Source organism: Poecilia mexicana, unplaced genomic scaffold, assembly GCF_051168715.1.
Source record: "Poecilia mexicana isolate PSO_F unplaced genomic scaffold, ASM5116871v1 scaffold_21, whole genome shotgun sequence".
NCBI lineage: Eukaryota > Metazoa > Chordata > Actinopteri > Cyprinodontiformes > Poeciliidae > Poecilia > Poecilia mexicana.
In genome coordinates this window covers 20503297-20520662 of record NW_028263390.1, presented here as the reverse complement: position 1 = coordinate 20520662, position 17366 = coordinate 20503297, and the positions used below count along the sequence as shown (strand labels likewise).

The 17366-nt window shown below is 35.9% G+C and overlaps 1 protein-coding gene across 2 annotated transcripts in view; it reads right to left on the bottom strand.

Annotated features, from left to right (window-relative positions):
* Nucleotides 1–388: 388 nt before the first annotated feature.
* Nucleotides 389–17366, bottom strand: part of tbc1d32 (TBC1 domain family, member 32) — a 64395-nt gene continuing 47417 nt past the window's right edge. For both annotated transcript variants that reach the window (XM_088001971.1, XM_088001972.1), the window contains 6 exons: nt 16715–16784; nt 15775–15890; nt 11510–11664; nt 10102–10242; nt 6846–7034; nt 389–870 (listed from right to left, as the gene is read on the bottom strand). In XM_088001971.1, coding sequence (XP_087858097.1) covers nt 751–870; nt 6846–7034; nt 10102–10242; nt 11510–11664; nt 15775–15890; nt 16715–16784 — 791 coding nt within the window. In that variant the 3' untranslated portion in view covers nt 389–750. The remainder of the gene's footprint in view (nt 871–6845; nt 7035–10101; nt 10243–11509; nt 11665–15774; nt 15891–16714; nt 16785–17366) is intronic.

The window sequence follows — 17366 nt, the reverse complement described above, 5'->3', positions numbered from 1 at the left end:
TAAATCAATAATTTCTTAGTATTGATAACAAAAATTCTAGTTCCATTATTGACTTAAAACCATTTATTACATGTTGCTTAAAAGTTGCTTGTAAATATTTTTTCTTATTAAATATATGTACTAATTTATTTACACTAGAAACTAGACCAACTATACTTGCTAAGACGTGTTTTTGCAGTGTAAACGTTATTTAAACCCAATTTCCTGGGTGTGTTGAATATTAAATACACCAATGGTCAAACAAAAATATGAAATATTTTCCTGTCTGTAAGATCAAAGCTTGTTTAGTTTTTTTCTTAGATGATGTAAAACCAGAGACTGTTTTCTCTTCTGTTTTATGTTTATGTGTTTAAACTACAAAGCAGGATTTCAAAGGAAAAACCCAACATGTATTGAAAACCTCATTTTAATACATCAGAAGATCCTCATACAAAAACTCACAGGAATGAATATTTACACAACAGGAATAAACACCAGTTTTCACGTACAATACTCATTATATACACATTTTTACAGATGTAACCTGGAAGCGTATTTTCAGGGTGAGGATTGAAGCTGATTATTGGGATCTTGCATAATGTCACTGCGGTTATTCTGTTTGTTCTTTCAGATTATTCTGCACAGCTTTATTCACCGGGCAGAAAACACAGTTACACATAAATATTTCACACATCTACGCTCAAATTACTGCATTATGCTCAGATATTGTAGAATATCTCCAACTTGGCGACCAGAAAGTGAGAGAGAGTTTTACTCTGGAGGGTTTCTGATGCTTTCCATGTCGGTCAGGACGACGTCCCGGTAGCTGCGCTGCAGTCCCGTCATGAACTCCAGGTAGCTGCTGAACTCAAACCCTTTAATCGGCTCCTCCTAAAGATGGGAAATAAAAATGTTTTGTTAAGATGTTTAAAATTAAAGAGGAGATAGATGGAGAAAAGGGTCATTTGTTGTAACGTATCATAAATTATAATCGGCGTGTTTCAGCTTCTAAGTGCCTGAGCTATAAATGTGAAATATGCTCTATATACTTTATAGATCAGCTTAAGAGCTCATTACAGAGTAAACTGAGCTTTTAACTGTTTCATTTGGAGAACGAAGGGGAAATCTTTCACTGCTTGACACCAAATCAAAGGAACAACTAGGGCTGGACAACAAATCGATAATATATAATACATCTGCTAGGATATTTATTATATAGAATAATCACTGAACTCCGACCCAGAACCGCACAGCATTCTGGGGAATGTAGGCAGAGGAAAGACTTTAGTTGCTCAACCTCTCACCGAAAGTTAAGCAAAGTGACTGGAAACAACTAACTCGATCCTTCCTTGGTTACCTAGCAACAACTCACTCGATCGTTCCTTGGTTACCTAGCAACAACTCACTCGATCGTTCCTTGGTTACCTAGCAACAACCTGTTGAGTAACTTGCGCAGCAGTAGTTTAAAGTTTTGCCTCTGTGCTTCATAACTGCTTTAAAAAAACATTGTGGAATAAAAACTGTGGCTAAAACAGGGAAGGTCACACCATCGGTTTGGCAGCAGTTCAGATATTTAAACAAAAAAATTAATCAATCATTGATATTGACTGATATGAAATGCTTATATCTTGAATTTTTTTTTCAGTCATATTGTCCAGGCAGCAGTTGTTTGGAAAAAGGTTGGAAGTTGAATAAATTGTTGACCTAAATCAAGTCCTGCAGCTGAAAAATGACTTCTAAATTAGTTTCGTCTTATTTCAAGTGTGCCAAGATGTTTATAACAGAAACCAGGCGATAAATACTAAGGACTGAATGTTTTTGCAGTGTGGTCAATACAGCCAGAAATATTAGGAAAAGTTTTAAAGAAAAAAAATCTTATTAAAACACTTAGCATTAGATAAGAAAATATAAGACACCTATTGAAAACCTCAATATGTAGAAACATCTACAGCGCTACAGGGTTTTATTTCCGCTGCATGGCTGTTGCTCGGGTCCAAGTCTGCGTCTGTCATGGCAACCCTCGGCCTTGTGGGCAATGCAGACACTCGGGCAGAGCAGACGAGTGTCGCCGCCGAGCTGCAGAGGTTTGAGTGGCTTCGTCAATTATCAGCCGGACCCTGAGGACACTTGGCAGTCAGAACGAGGCGCCCAGCGTGACTCTGCCCTCACTCGTTATCCGTCCTGTGGCCTTCAGCGAACGCAGCCAGTAATGAGGTTAGAAAGGGAGGCGCAATTTATTTTCCACTTTGATGGAGGATTTTCTGAAAGACAACACCTTCAGCACCAGAGCTTCACTGAAGCTCAGCTAAAACAAACAGAACTTCACCAAAGATGAAAATGTGAACAACAAGCCTTTATGTTTAATTTATTAGCAGCCTGGAAGTCGTACACTGCAAAAACACAAAATCTTACCAAGTAATTTTGATCTAGTTTCTAGTAATATTTTAGTGCACTTGAAATAAAACAAACTTTTCAGTAAGAAATGTGATTATTTTAAATCAATAATTCCTCAATATTGATGTACTAGTTCTACTGGCAGATTACTTCACTTATGGGAAAATTTTATTTTCATAAGTGAAATAATCTGCTAGTGAACTAGAACTATTGACTTGAAATAAGCTCATATTTCTTACTGAAAAGTCACTTGTAAGTTAGTTGTGTTTTATTCCATGTCTGCTAAGATATTTGCTTTAAAAACTAGACAAAACTACTTTGTAAAATTTTGTGTTTTTGCAGTGTAACGTAAGGAACATGTTTAGAGTTTCTTTCATTTCCTGGTCAACACTGCAAAAACACACAAAAAAGTATTTTTCATCTAGTTTTTAGTGCAAATATTTTACTACACTTAAAATAAGACAAAATTAACTTACAAGTAATTTTTCGCTTGTTTTATCTGCCGGTGGAATTAGTTTTCTCTTTATGAATATTAAAAAATGATTTGCTTAAAACAAACTCAAATATCTTACCAAAAAATCACTTGTAAGTTAGTTTTGCCTTATTTTAAGTTCATTCGCACTAGAAATTTTTACAGTGTATAAAACGGTGTTGACGTGTCTCACATTTCAGTTGAAAACGTGATTTATATTAAATTAAGTCTAGCCAATAAACATTTAAACATTTTATATTAGGGTCACATTGACGCTAATTTAATCTCACCAAACAGAAACCGGCTGTTCGGTTTTATATTCTCGTGAGGAAGTTTGGGATTTTCAGAAGTAGTTTTGAAAATGTTTACTGTTTAAAGCTATTTTCACGTTTTCTTTGTTTTCAATAACGAACCATTTAAATCTTTGTTTTCTCATCTCTGACTAATGTTTAAGTTGGTTTGACGTTCTGAAACACTAAACTGTGACAAATGGAAAAGGAATAACTTTTTTCCAGCATTATGAACGTTTCCCTCCTGAACGGTGGCAGGAGCTGCTTAACGTCCCGGAGATCTTCACAATACGTTGAACATTAGCATTTAGGAGATCGTTAGCTAGGCTAATTAACGAGCTAATTGCTGGAGATTCCTTTGATCTTAAAGTTGACAGCACATGATGAATGAGTTATGCTAAAACTGAAGAAATTAATTAAAATATTGATGCTGACAGAAGCTTACAGTTAAATTAATGAAATAAATATCTTATTAAAAACAAAAAGGTAAAATAAATTTGATGTCAACATTATTTATTTTAGCCAATTAGCAAAAACAACAAGTCATTGTAGATTATTTTTATCTCATTGTAAAACTGCATCTTCAAACAAAATGAAACATGAAATATTCAAATAAACACAAAACGACACATTTAACAACTAAAGTCTTAATATTAAACCTTTAATAGAGCTGCTTTATTTTGTTCAGACTTCATAAATTCCCTCACTGGTTGCAAATTAATATTTTCAGATTAAATAATTTTGAGACTGAGGATTTAAACGTGGATAAAATTCTTGTAATTTAAATTTTGTTTAGCAGTTTAAACTTTTGTTGTATAATTAATTTGACCAATATGATAAATATAAAGTGTGGGGTTGGACAAATCCCCTAAAGCTTTTGCTTAAGAAAAATAAAACTAAACATTTTTAATACATTCGTTATAAAGTAATTGTCTTTTTGTGCTGTTTGGGTTTTAGGGGAGGAGCTGCAGAGGAGATTCAGGTGGAGCATCAGAACTGATGGTGTTTTTCTGTCCCATCTGTGTTTAAAAGTTTAATTTATGAAGCTTTTTGGCTGAAATATGCTGGAAAAATAACAGATTATAATCCACAGGTTAGCTTGTGTCGTACAGTGATGATTTTTTCCACCATTTAAAATTTTATAACTGCAAATCTTACTAATACGGAGTAAATTTCTGTCAAAATTATTTAGATTAATTTCAGAAGTTTTCTGGGAATTATCTCAAATTTTTTTAGTAGCGATGGCTCTAACACGCCGTCATATATTAATATATAAAAATCAAATTACTTTAACTTGACAGTTTGAGTTGGTTTATCAAAATGTTACAAAGTTGAGTAAAATGAAGACTTTCAGATCATCTGAATTAATGTTTTATTCATTACATGTTTTTATTGAGAAACTTCACAATACACTGCAAAACCACAAATTTTACCTAGTAATTTAGGTCTAGTTTCTACTGCAAATGTCTTAGTAAACTTTAAACATGACAAAACAAACTTACAAGCAACTTTTCAGCAAGATGTAAGAGATAAATAATTCCTTAATATTGATGAAGTTCTGGTTCCTCTGGCAGATTATCTTGTTATAAGTGAAATAATCTGAGTAGAACTAGAACTTCATGAATATTAAGGAATTATTGAGCTGAATCAAACTCGTATCTTTCTGAAAAGTTACTTATGAGTTGGTTTTATTTCAAGTGTACCAAGATATTTGCACTAGAAACTAGATCAAAAATCCGTTTTGTGTTTATCGTCACGTTGTCCATAACGTATGAACTCGTGCCTCCCAACCCTGTTAGAGATGCTGGACCAAAGCTCACAGCGCTGGAAGGTTTCACTCCAGCCCTGTTTAGTCAGTCTGGTTCGTTTGGGGAGGTGTGAATGCACAAAAGCAGGAAGCGGACTATAGCGCCAGGCATTCTGGGTAAGTACAACCCAAACAAAAACGATAGTCTAGCACTAGCAGGGAAAATAGCTTGTTGGCTAAAATGTGACACCACTATATTTTGGTTTACATTTCATGAAGAAGGAAGTTTTGGTCAGTGTGTTTTTCAGAGGTTTTCATGTTTCCTTCAGTCGTTCTTGGTGCAGCACCCCCACAGGTGAGGAGGGGAACTGGTCTTTCACTCTGTTTCATGTAGTAAATGTTGCAATCAAACCAACTGGACTATTGTGTGTGAAATCAGTTTTCATAGATCTGACATAAATTAACTTGGATGTTAAATATTTTCACTCCTTTTTCAGCCATTTTGTAAGCTATCCATGTTCTGTTGTAAATAAAATATCGTCTGGAAAGTCTTAATTTTATTCGGCTTTTAGATGAATAAAAGATGGCGGCTCCATGTAGCCTGAGTCGGTGGAAAACAGAGCCAACTCTCTTAGCTTTGCTGCAGTTAAACTCCAGCTGGACTCGACTGGAACGAGACGTTTCCCTTTTCAAATTTTAATTTAGATGAAATATAGATATATATCCCCCAGTGAGACAGGATGAGAGAACACCTTAATGTCCTAAAACCACATCTGTCTGGATAAAATACTCACTTCACATTATTCCCACAGAGACAGACAGCAGGAAGATTGGATGCAAAGAGGCATGACAAAAACCTTCTCAGTTCAACTCAGGACAGAGGATGTGGAAGTTTCCCTGTTTCTGCAGCTCATTAGATGAACTTCCTCAGATAAAATCTGATGTTTTATTCACAGAGATGGTCCATGGCAGCTTGTGTCTGATGGCTACTGATGGCTTCATATCAGAGGTCACCTTAATCAGAACACGTTTGGATAAAACCGTCGAGTCCGTTCATCAGCTCTGTGTTGCTAACAGTTGGAGATGCAGCAACAGCTGATTATCTTTATTTATAATTCATGGGAATCAGTGAGGAAAGATAAAACTGAGGACAAATCATTAGCAGCAGAAAACTTTGAATAACCTAGATCAATGCTACCCACAGAAAAAAGTCTAGCATTAATTATCTTAAAAGATAATTAAGTTGTACTCCTGTTTAAATACTGACTTAAGTCTTTTTGAGTGTAAAGTTGGGTGGGAAAATTATTTTAATGGTGATGTCATGTATTTTATAGCACAGCGTTGCCTTTATTTGTGAAAATTGACTTCCCTTGGGGATAAGTTGTTGGATCTGCCAGCATGACGGTGACTCCAAATGATCATCTTTGCACAGAAACATTGGTATCGAAAAACTTGAATTCTTGTTTCATAATTTGTGTTTCTATTTCTATTAAGCCAATTTTTTTTCGTAATTCCAGTATGCCCTGACAGACTTTGTTCATAATCATCATAATTTTCAGACGTCCGGATTTACAAGGCGTTTCTCACGTGAGTGAGCGAAGTGGGACGAAATGCTGCATGATGATAACGTGGTTGGTGTTGGTCGTATTTGCCTGCTGTGTGAATGCAGCCAATGGACCCAGCCAGCCTCCAGACCTGAACCCAACCGAAAACCTTTGGAGAAAGAGCTAAACTTCTGTTGCCTAGCAACAGCCCTGAAACCTGCAAGAAGGAATGGGCCAAAATCCATGCTGATGCAGTAACAAGTACTTATTTCATGCAATAACATGAAAATTATTCAAAAATCCTACATTGTTTGTCAGACTGTCTTTCAGCTGAGGTACCTTTGATGAAAACTGCAGATCTCCATGTTCTAAGTGTGGAAATCTGCAGAGAACCAAATACCTCTGAACTCCAGATTTACCTTGAGGAAGATCTGCAGCTCTTGGGACTGCGTGCGCTCCAGGATCTCAGGCTCCAGGTGTTTGAAAAGAGCCACACACAGGTAGACCTGGTAATCTGGACCCATCACCACACAGGTGCAGATGTACTGGCAGATCTCGGTCCAGTCCAGATAATTCCAGAAACACTGAGTGAGCCAGTGGAGGCACACCTGCCGATTAATAAAAACACTAAATTTAGCATCAAGTCGACTGTTTTTACATTGTTCCAGGAAATAAATATCCTTTACTTTAAAAATTAAAGCAATGGTACACCATTATTTTTGTCTTAACTGCTTTTTGAAGCAAGAAAGAAATCACTAAAAATATGCTAACATTTTTGTTCTGCTTGCGTTTGGGGCTGAATGGATTAACTAGAGTGTACAGACTCCAATAAATGCCAATTGCTAACGGAACAACATCCTCAGTGCAGCAATTAAGCTAAAGCTGCATAAATTTTACATTTAATATGAAAAAACAGATCAACTCTGCACTGCGTTGAACTTGGAAGCATTTTTATCTGCAGATGCAGTTACTGGATTTTAGGCAATTAAATGCTCATTTAAAAAAGGAATTAAATTATTTTTTTATGCATCTTTAACATATTTCCGTTATTGTGTAAAACGGCTTAATGGATTTAATGAAAAATTTACAGAATGACAATATTTTAATCGATTAATCGTTAGATGCTGACCGGCTGCTCTTGTGTTTTCATATCTGTTCCCTTTTTTAAAAAAAAGTTTTAGCTTATTTGCTGTTCTTTCATCAAATGGTACTTTTTTAGTCTGTATATTCCAGTTAATGATTAATAATTTCATCATAATTAATCGTTTCATCCCTAAAAGCAAATATATTAAGTAGGTAAAACACAAATCTGCTAACATTTTTATGATTTCTCTTGTTTCAGCTGTAAAAACAAAAATAATGGTGTAGCCTCTGTTGGGATGAAGGGACATTCTGTCAAGATATACTCTGATTAACGATTAATCATTTCAGCCCTACCAACAACAGAAAACCGTTTATATGGGCTGACTTAGCAGCGAAATGGGGCAGATCACTTGAAACAACCCAATTCAGTCTCAATTTGCTTGGAGACTTTTGGCATGAGAACTTGCCAGTGGCAAATCCCACACTGCACTTCTGACAAATGTTTGGTTTTAGACTTGCAAATTGAAGGAGCCTCTAGAGGGCTCTCTGAGCAACTTGATTGAATTTCAGGCCTCTAGGTGGTTAACACCATAAACTGCCCACAGAATAATTTTTGTTCCATCCCAGAAAAAGAGAGAAAATGTGTGAAGTGTACTACACAGAGCTCCGACATGTTTATCTGCTGAAACCTCTAATAAGAACCACAGGAGCCTTTAACAACCCAGTGGTTCAACAGGGACTCCCGGCCCATGAGGGGGTTCAATCCAAGCAGAACCAACAGTGTTTCTGCACCGCAGGGTTCAGTCACCCCACCGGGAGGAGGCTGTGCAGCCGAAGCTTCACCTCACAGCAGGAAGGGAAAGGCAGCCTGTGCTAGTCAGCGCTACCGCTACACAATATCCACTTACAACAGGAGATACTAACGATTAATCATGATTAATCAATTACTTACATAATCGATTCATCATTAACTGAAGGGTACAAACTCTAAAAGAGCCATTTGCTGAAAGAACAACGCAGTCAGAGCAGTAATAAAGTCAAAACTGTACAAAAGTTGAAAACATGCATTTAAGATAAAACCTCTCTCTGGTTTGTTTTACTCCAAACTGGTTCAAATTCTGAAAAACAAAATTAATAAACCTTTTACTACCCAGTTAATCAATAAAATAATCAACATATCTGTCCTATTGATGTTAGATGTATGTTTTCGCTGCAGACGCATCCTTTGCTACGAGCAGTGTTCACTAAAGGAATGCTGTTATTACATCTTAGGCAATAAAATGTAAATTTTCTTATTTAAACAAGAAATTTAACTATTCATTTGCATTTCTTTGATGTAATTCTAATATGTATAAAAAGGTAGATGAAAAATATGCAAAATGTGCCATTTTAAAACCGATTAATCGTCACAGTAATCGATTAATCGATCACTAACATAATGGTTAGCTGCAGCACTTTTTTCAAAATAAAGAAAAATGTGTGAAAAGTAAGTCACATAAAAGAAAAGTGGCTGGATTAAGTAAGTTTACACTTCTACCTACTTCTTTTTCAAACAAATAGTTATCAATATGATGAAATAAACTTATATTGTCATGTAAAATTTACTGATAGTTTCTACACCCTGAGCGCGAACGTGTTAATCTGAAATGAAAGAGAGAATAATGCTTCAAAGATCCGGTGTGACTGAAAACCTGCCTGCAAGCACACGACCTCCTGAATGAACACCAGAGCGTTAAGATGCATCATTTCTGAGCCACAACTTCCAATAAAAGCCTGAATAGCTCTGCCCATTATCGTCTAAACAGAGACGAGAACATGTGGAGGTTAACATATCCGTCAGCCCAGAGACTGGGAGTTCAGATCTTTGATGCAAATGTGAAGAGTCTTATTGACGGCCATCCTGCTGAGCATGAGACGAAGCGAGACGCCAGAAACAGGATCAAAACAGAAAAACGTTCAAGGTGAGAAAAGCTTTTTCTGCATCGTTACCATGAAGCCCAAGCAAAGATGAAAAGAGGTCCGACTTTTTAAGCTATTTTACTATTTCAAAAAGCAAAAAGATTCAATGTCAAAGCTTTTAAATTTTAATGAAGTCAGAAAAGAATAAAGAGATTGAGCTCAGAAGATGACAAATAGGAGCTCCTTCAGTTTCTCCTGCTAAAGACTCTCCTGCAAGGCCCTTCATGAATCCTGAATTTAACAGGACAAAATGCTAAAATTAGAAGGCATCAACATTGACAGATTTTTGTTAAACCAAATGTTAATTTAACAAATGAAGATACTTGTGATCCGCAAGTTGTAATATTTTCCAGATCAATACATAAATAAAAACTGAGGAGATGGACTTAACATGGCGGTGAAAAAACAGGATGAATTTTGTAGTTATTTACTACTTTTGAGAAAAAAGTCAAATTGAGAAAAAATTAAGAAGTTGTTTTAAGATTAAAGTTGAAATGTCAACAAAAACAATATAAAATGTCAAAATCAAAACTGAATAAACGTTCCTTTGTGATCTCTATGCAAACCAACCAACCGTCCATTTAAGAACCGGAGCAAAGCGAGTCGTCCCATCAAATCATCTGCAGATTTTACCTGTGAAGGAGTGAAGCCAGACATCCTGAAGGCAGAATGGACCAGAGGGACTTCGGCTTTCAGCAGCATCTCCACATAATGAGCCGTGCACCAGTAGACTGGAGAGATTCCTGATTCGGCTACTTCCTGAGGGACGTGGACCTGCCGCAGCAGAAGCAAATTAAACAAAAGTTTGACTGCAGCACCGACACGAACATATGGAGGAAAAGACGTAGTGCATTCATGTTTTCTGATGCATTTTCCTCTTCATTTGTCAAGTTTAACCTGTTAATGACAGAAAGAGTCCAGCATTCTGTAAAAACTGAGAAGAAAAGAGACTGTTGTGTGTCCAAAGTGGTGATGGAGCATCACAGGATGAAAAGTTGGAATGATAAAGCAGATTTTCCTCTACTATTTAAAACTGCATAATTACTGTAATTACTCCCCTGAGGAATATTTTCCTTCAAATATTTGATTTGTTTTGTCATTTTTTTATTCACAGCTTTCAGCCACTTTTCTGCTATAAACATGTTAAAAAACAAAAGGAAAGTCAGCAAGTGAATTATAAAACTATATTACAGTGCACATAATGCAGCATATGTTGCTGTTAGAATCTTTCAAGTGTGAAAATGAGCAAAAAAAAAATTGCAAGCCACTTGTATTTCAGGATGGTGGCCATTTTTCAAGATGGCCGCCATTTTGAGCCTTTTAAACCAATTATTGCGAAGTGATTCATTTGTCACATCATATATTTTTGACTTTGGTCATCGTATTCATACAATTTTAAGGCAATAAAATGTACCAAAATTAAATATCAAAATGGAAACGTCCAGTTTGTGAGTCTCACATCGTTAGCCCTAATGGTTAGCGTTAGCTTCCGCTAATTTCTTTATGAGTTTAGTGGTTTAGATTCTTGTTTACTGAATAATTGGTTGGTGAACCAAACCTTTTGGTTAGCTTTGCTCACCACTGGCAATAACTACTGCCATTTTAGTGCAAACGTATATTCTCTAGTTCAACCATGGCGGCCATTTTGAAAAATGCCCACCAGAAAAAGAAAACAAGCTCAACAAAATATATTAAATAATATGTAGGCTATGATTTGACACCAAACACGATCACCTAATTGGTGATTTTAGTGCAAAAAAGATTTTTCAACAACAACCATGGTGGCCATCTTGAAAAAATGGCCACCATCTTGCATTTTTCTTTTTTTTTTTTTTAAGTTTAAGTCGTATGTTTCATTAAATTCAGATAAAATGTGGGGTTAAATAAGTGTTCATTTCTTCTTATTTCTTAAAACAGAAAAGTAGTGTAATTTGTTCCTGGTTATGTATAAAGATGTTTTCTCTTGTCCTGCTGGTTACTTGTTTTTACAGCCTGTTTGAAATAATTAATTCAGATTAAAGGCATCGTTGTTTCTCCGTACAGATCCATGAATCCTTGCAGGCCAGATGAACGCAGACGAAAGCAGGCAGGAGAGGTTGAGCAGCAGAGGCAAAGATCGCTCCACGTTTCCAGCCATGATGAGGAAAACTGAGGAGGCCAGCCAATCGTGGCCCGGATAGCCGTCCTGCAGACTCACTGCACAACCAAGTCAAGGCTGGAAACCAACAAAATGATCAAGACTGCATCTTTAAAACAGCAGGAAAACACAAACAGGAAGCTGACAAATACACCCGCGCCATAAGGAGAGCAAAATATTAATTAATTTGATTAAAAAAAATTTTTTTTTGCCGTCACGTAATGCGTTCTGAAGACACTTCCCAAAATTTAAATATCACATCGGCAATTTTCAGTTTAGATATTTTGAACCTGCTGGTAGAAAATAATGAAAGTGTCCGGCTGAACTTCAGGAAACGACCCGAACCTCCGATTTGTCCCGTCTAAAGTTACGTCAAATTCAAGAATTATCTTTTACCAAACTGGTTCTGCTGAAGATAAAATCCTGTCCGAAAAATTATCTTTAGTTTTTAATAACTGGATAAAATAACAAAATGTAATATTTAGTTTAATGACTGTATGATGTTTTTATGCTGTTAACATTTTAAACTGCAGAAATGTGCTAAACAAATAAACTTTACTTAAATATTACCACATATACTGAGAGAATAAACTTTAAAAAAATATTACTGTTAACATTAGCAATTTGAATTCAGAAATTAAAACGTTTAAAAGTCCTACAATAATTTCTACACTGCAAAAACACAAAGTTTCCAGTGCAAATATCCAAGTAGACTTAATAAAACAAGTGACTTTTCAGCAAATGTAGAGGCTTGTTTTAAATAAATATTTCCTTAATATTAATGAAAAAATACGAGTCCCACTGGCAGATTATTTCACTTATCCTAAAACATTTTTCCCATGTTGTAAGTGAAATAATTTGCCAATTGAACCAGTAGTTTTTCATCAATATTAAGAAATTATTTACTTAAAACAAGCCTCTACAATGAAAAGTCATTGTAAGTCAGTTGGTCTCATTACAAGTGAACTGAGATATTTACACTAGAAACTGGACAAAAATACTTGGTAAGGTTTTGTTTTTTAGCAAAATGGAGAGAAAATTACCAAAAATATTTTGCACTTGTAATTTAAAAACAAAACGAGCGCGTTCACCCTGTCGATTCAAAATGTTTGGACACTAGTTTACAAACATCAAAATTGGGCTAAAAATGTTAAATCCCTAAACTAATACACTGCATTTTAATTATATTTATAATTACATTCCTAAAACGAAAACTCAAGGAGGTTTTATACAACAATGATCCGATTGTCTCATATTTACGGAGGAAATTCCTTAAAATTGGTTCTTCCAGCTGCACATTTACATGAATGCGGCGCCTGCTGAGAGCGCCATCTGTTCTGATGGCTGGTTAAAATGTCAGATACATGGCAGGACAAGTTCTGGTCGCTTAAATGTGAAGAGTCGCCATGACTCAGAGCTATGCCTCATGTTTTATGCATCTGGCATTTATTAACATGCAGGTTTTGTTTTTTAAATTGACAGAAAATCACTGTGGCTTTGTTTTAAATTAATAGGATGGAATACATTTCATTTAGCGCATGGTTTATCATGCAATGCGCTTTGACATCTAGTTGAAGAGAAAACTTTAATAACTTCTGCAGAAATACGACTTCCGTCTCTTGTTAATTAAAACCTTTCTGGTGAAACGATTCTTTTCTTTGATGAACTAAGACAAATATTTGTTTTCTGCAAAACCAAACAAACGACGGTTCTGAGAAAACGCCTGAATTTAACCAGAAATCAGCCGTTTGTTGGTCCAGTCCTGCAACAAATGAATGCTGTTTGAATCTCATTGACAGACAACCGTTATAAATCTGTAATGAACTCTGTCAAGACATCATTTTTAAATAAGGAATCATAAATAAAGCAGCGTCCCGGAGGGGAGAAAACCCATTTTGATCTACTGCCAGGCAGCAACAGAGAAAAATTCATTAAACTGCTTTTTTACTTCTAATTTACAGAGTTACTTTTTGTTTCCTCATCTCAAACTCCTGCTGAAGTTTGTGGAGATTTTAAAAATGTTGCTTTGTTTTAATTCATAAAACACAGAAAATGCTAAAAGCACAGAGTGAGTACATATTTAAAGTAAATTAAAAATGTATATTAAGGGTTTTTAAATGAGTAGAAGCTCAATTTTCAGCCTGGTTTTAGTACTTCTCACTTTATAGTCGGATTAGTTCCCAAAAATTTTACTCAAAAGTAAAAAGTCCAAGAAATAAGAGTAAAAGAGTCACTCAAGTACCAAGTAATTGATCAATCAATTAATGTTTAAAAATATTTAAAAACTGCATCAAACAGACCAAAATATCAAGTTATGTGGAAATCAAGCTGAAAATTCTTCATGTAAATAACATAATTACAAAAGAAACATTTTCTTATAGTAAAAATACTCCTAAAAGTAATTATTTTCTAAAACGTTACTCAAATAAATGTGACTGAGTAAATATAACCAGTTACTACCAAAGTTATTGGAGTCAACTAAAAATAATAAAAACTGAAATTGAGAACATTTTCCTGAACAGGACAAATAAAAATAACAGGGAAAACTATAACTAACTTTAACAATATTGGGTTTATAAAACTAAAACATTCAGAAATTATAAAGTTATTTTCGTGTCTATAAATCTAATTAATAGTCTTCCGAACTGATGTGAAATTTATTTTTCCCCTAAAACAGTTTATCAGCAAATTACGACAGTCAGTTGTTCAATGTTTACAGAATCTAATATTGAGTATTTATTACCTAATCAATGTAAACATAATAATACTTTAACCTAAAAATTAACCAAAGTATGAAAAAACTAAACAATATAATAAAAACTAACAAACACACTAAAAACTAACTGAATTAGACAAATAAAACGTCAACAAAATAAAAATGAAACTAATATAAACTCTGGTTCCTACCAGCTCTGCCTGCTTGTCAGGATTCTGTTTTCTTTTGTCCATTTTGTAAAGGAGACCAGAGGAGAGCTGCGGCTACCGGGTGTCATGTGGGACAAAAAGGAGGCTGAGCTCCTGGAGACACAGATGGAGGAAGATAAAGTGTTGATCAGACAGAGGCTGACCTCATCTCTGTCGACAGGGGGGTCGGTGGCGCCATCAGCACCACAGGAACATCAGACTCTGGTTTCTGATGGAGAAATCGTTCTTTAATATGGAGATTTCAAGGTTAGCCTGGTTAATGGACGGTCTAGTTCAAGGGTGTTCATATTCTATAATGGCAAGAAAAGACTAAACAGGGACGGTCTGTTTGGACGGGTTGAAGGTGAAAAACTCTTCTTCTTGAATAAAGGAGCTCAGATGATGTTCATAAAAATATATCTAAATGAACCCGAAGACTTTTGGACTAATGTTCTTTAAACAGATGAGTAGAGATATTTCAGCAGCCCTCCAGCACAGTGGTGGAGGTGTGATGATGTGGGCCGAATTTATTGAATCAACCATGAGCCTAATTTTTCAGGAATCAAAAGTGTCTCAAACCATCAGAATGGCTAAAAAATAAAAGGAAGAAACTATTTAAGGGGATCTAAAATGCTAAATTCAGGTTTTAATTTAGTTTTCGTACATCGCTTTGGGTCTCAGCTGGTTTTAAAAACAGTCCAACCGCTAAAAAACCCCAACAAAGCTGTTTTTTTCTGTAATAAGTTCATGTTTCATGAGCCGTTTCAAAAATCTCCCGATTATTAAGTCACTTTCCAAAGGCTTCACCGTTACCTAGCAACCACAGCGAAGGCAAGCCCCGTTACCTAGCAACCCAACCTGAGCTCCAGCACATTCGGTCAGCTGGTTTTACCACTGTACGGGCTGCACAAAGTGTTTTCTTGCATTCTTGTTGGTTATGCAGGAGGCTGCACTTCTGCTTTTCAAAGATGTACGATTGTGTACTTTGCAGCCATTTTCCTGTGTGAGTGTAAATGTTGCGTTGGGGGCATGGCCAGGAGCAGCTTATTTGGATTTAAAGTGACAAGACGCCCTAAAACGGCTCAAATCTCATTATCCAAGAATGATTTTGTGTAAAAAGAAAGAAACAATCATGTTTTGTTTAGACCACAGATCCATGCTAACCTGTTCAACGAAGCGGTTAAACAAACTGGCAACAGACATTTTTTTTTTCCAGAAAAGCCTAGAACATTGTTAATTTGCACACAGGCAGTTTTAAAGGATACCAAGAGCCGATGAAGTCTTCACTCTCTGTGTCGACAGGAAGTTCTTCATGTGTTTCATCAGCAGCTCCAAGTCGCTCTCTGCGTCTTCCTGTAGGAGCTGGAGGTAGCAGCCATACCTGGCAACACAAACATCACATCCGCACCGCTAGTGAAATCCTCTGGTGAAGTTCTGATATTTTTCATCAGAATCACATTTTTATTTCCCCACTGTTCAGAAAGACTAAAGATCAAACTGAATTTCTGCAAAGTCTCAACAGTGTTCAGAGCTTTCATTTCATTTCAGCCTCCATAATCCCTGATGCCAGATCGTATAACAGTCACCTGGCAGAGCAACACCCAGAAGGACTCCTTAAAACCACTCCACAGTTTAATTAATGGTGATACATTTAGAGCACAATAAATCCTGCTACATTCTGAAAAATAAACACATTTTGTTGAATTGTTTCCTTCAGTTAAATCATTTGAAAATCCAACTGGTGTGACTAAATCAACAGTAATTTATCTTCAAAATGGGAAAAACATTCAATAATATGAGATAGGTGTCAGGAATTGGCTACAAGAAAAACAAAAACTGCTCCCTGATATTCAAATCGACAGTTTAACAACTATAAATGTGACAAAAACTGGAAGAGGATGAAATTTGTTTAACAAAATATTTAGAAAAATGCAGTAAAGTATTTTTAACAACAAATATTTATTGTAAATCTGCTGAATATTGTTTACAGATTATGAAAATTAGTGTCTGAGAAAATTAGGATACTATGAAAAATTTATATTGTGCTCAAGGAAAGTTGAGTGGAAGGAAAAAGTCAACCATGCAGCGACATTTTGATGATTATATGATTAATTTATTAGTCCCGATTAATCGCTTCAGCCCTGCTCAATACTCAGTAAGATCCAACAGTTTCCTTACAATAATTAAACATCCTATTTAACGTACCTGAAGCATGTTTGGATTCCCAGCTGCTCCACAGACGATAACGCAACATTTTTCACGTTTTTCTCCACTGCTGCAACAACAAAACAATTAAAATACAAATGAGAGCCACACCGAGTACAACAGGAATATTCAGAAGAAAACTTTTCCTCGTAGCAGGGAGCATTTTGACCGTGATGAATGACAGAGTTGGCTATGCAGATGATGCCCAGCTCCACATGATGATGTCATCAGGTGACCCTGAACCAGCCAATCACTGGACAGATAAATGTGTGGATGTGACAAAACTTTCTCCAGCTGAACAGAAACAAAACTGAAGTTATTATTTCTGTACCTAAAGAGGAGAGATGTAGAGTCGGTGCACAGCTACAGCTGGAAAACAGAGATCAGACCTGAACCTTCAGAGTCACATAAAGACGGTTGCAAAGTCGGCCTTCTGTCAGCTGAAGAACCAGGATTAAAGGACGACTGTCTCAGTATTAGAGATGCTTATTCTTGCGTTTATCTTTAGTTGCATTGATTACTGCAACAGTGTCCTCACAAAAAAAATAAAAAATCAATCGTCCAGCTGCAGCTGATCCAGAACGCTACTGCTCGGGTTCTGACTAAAACCAGGCAGATAGAGCGCCAGTTCTAAAGCCCCCACACTGAGAGA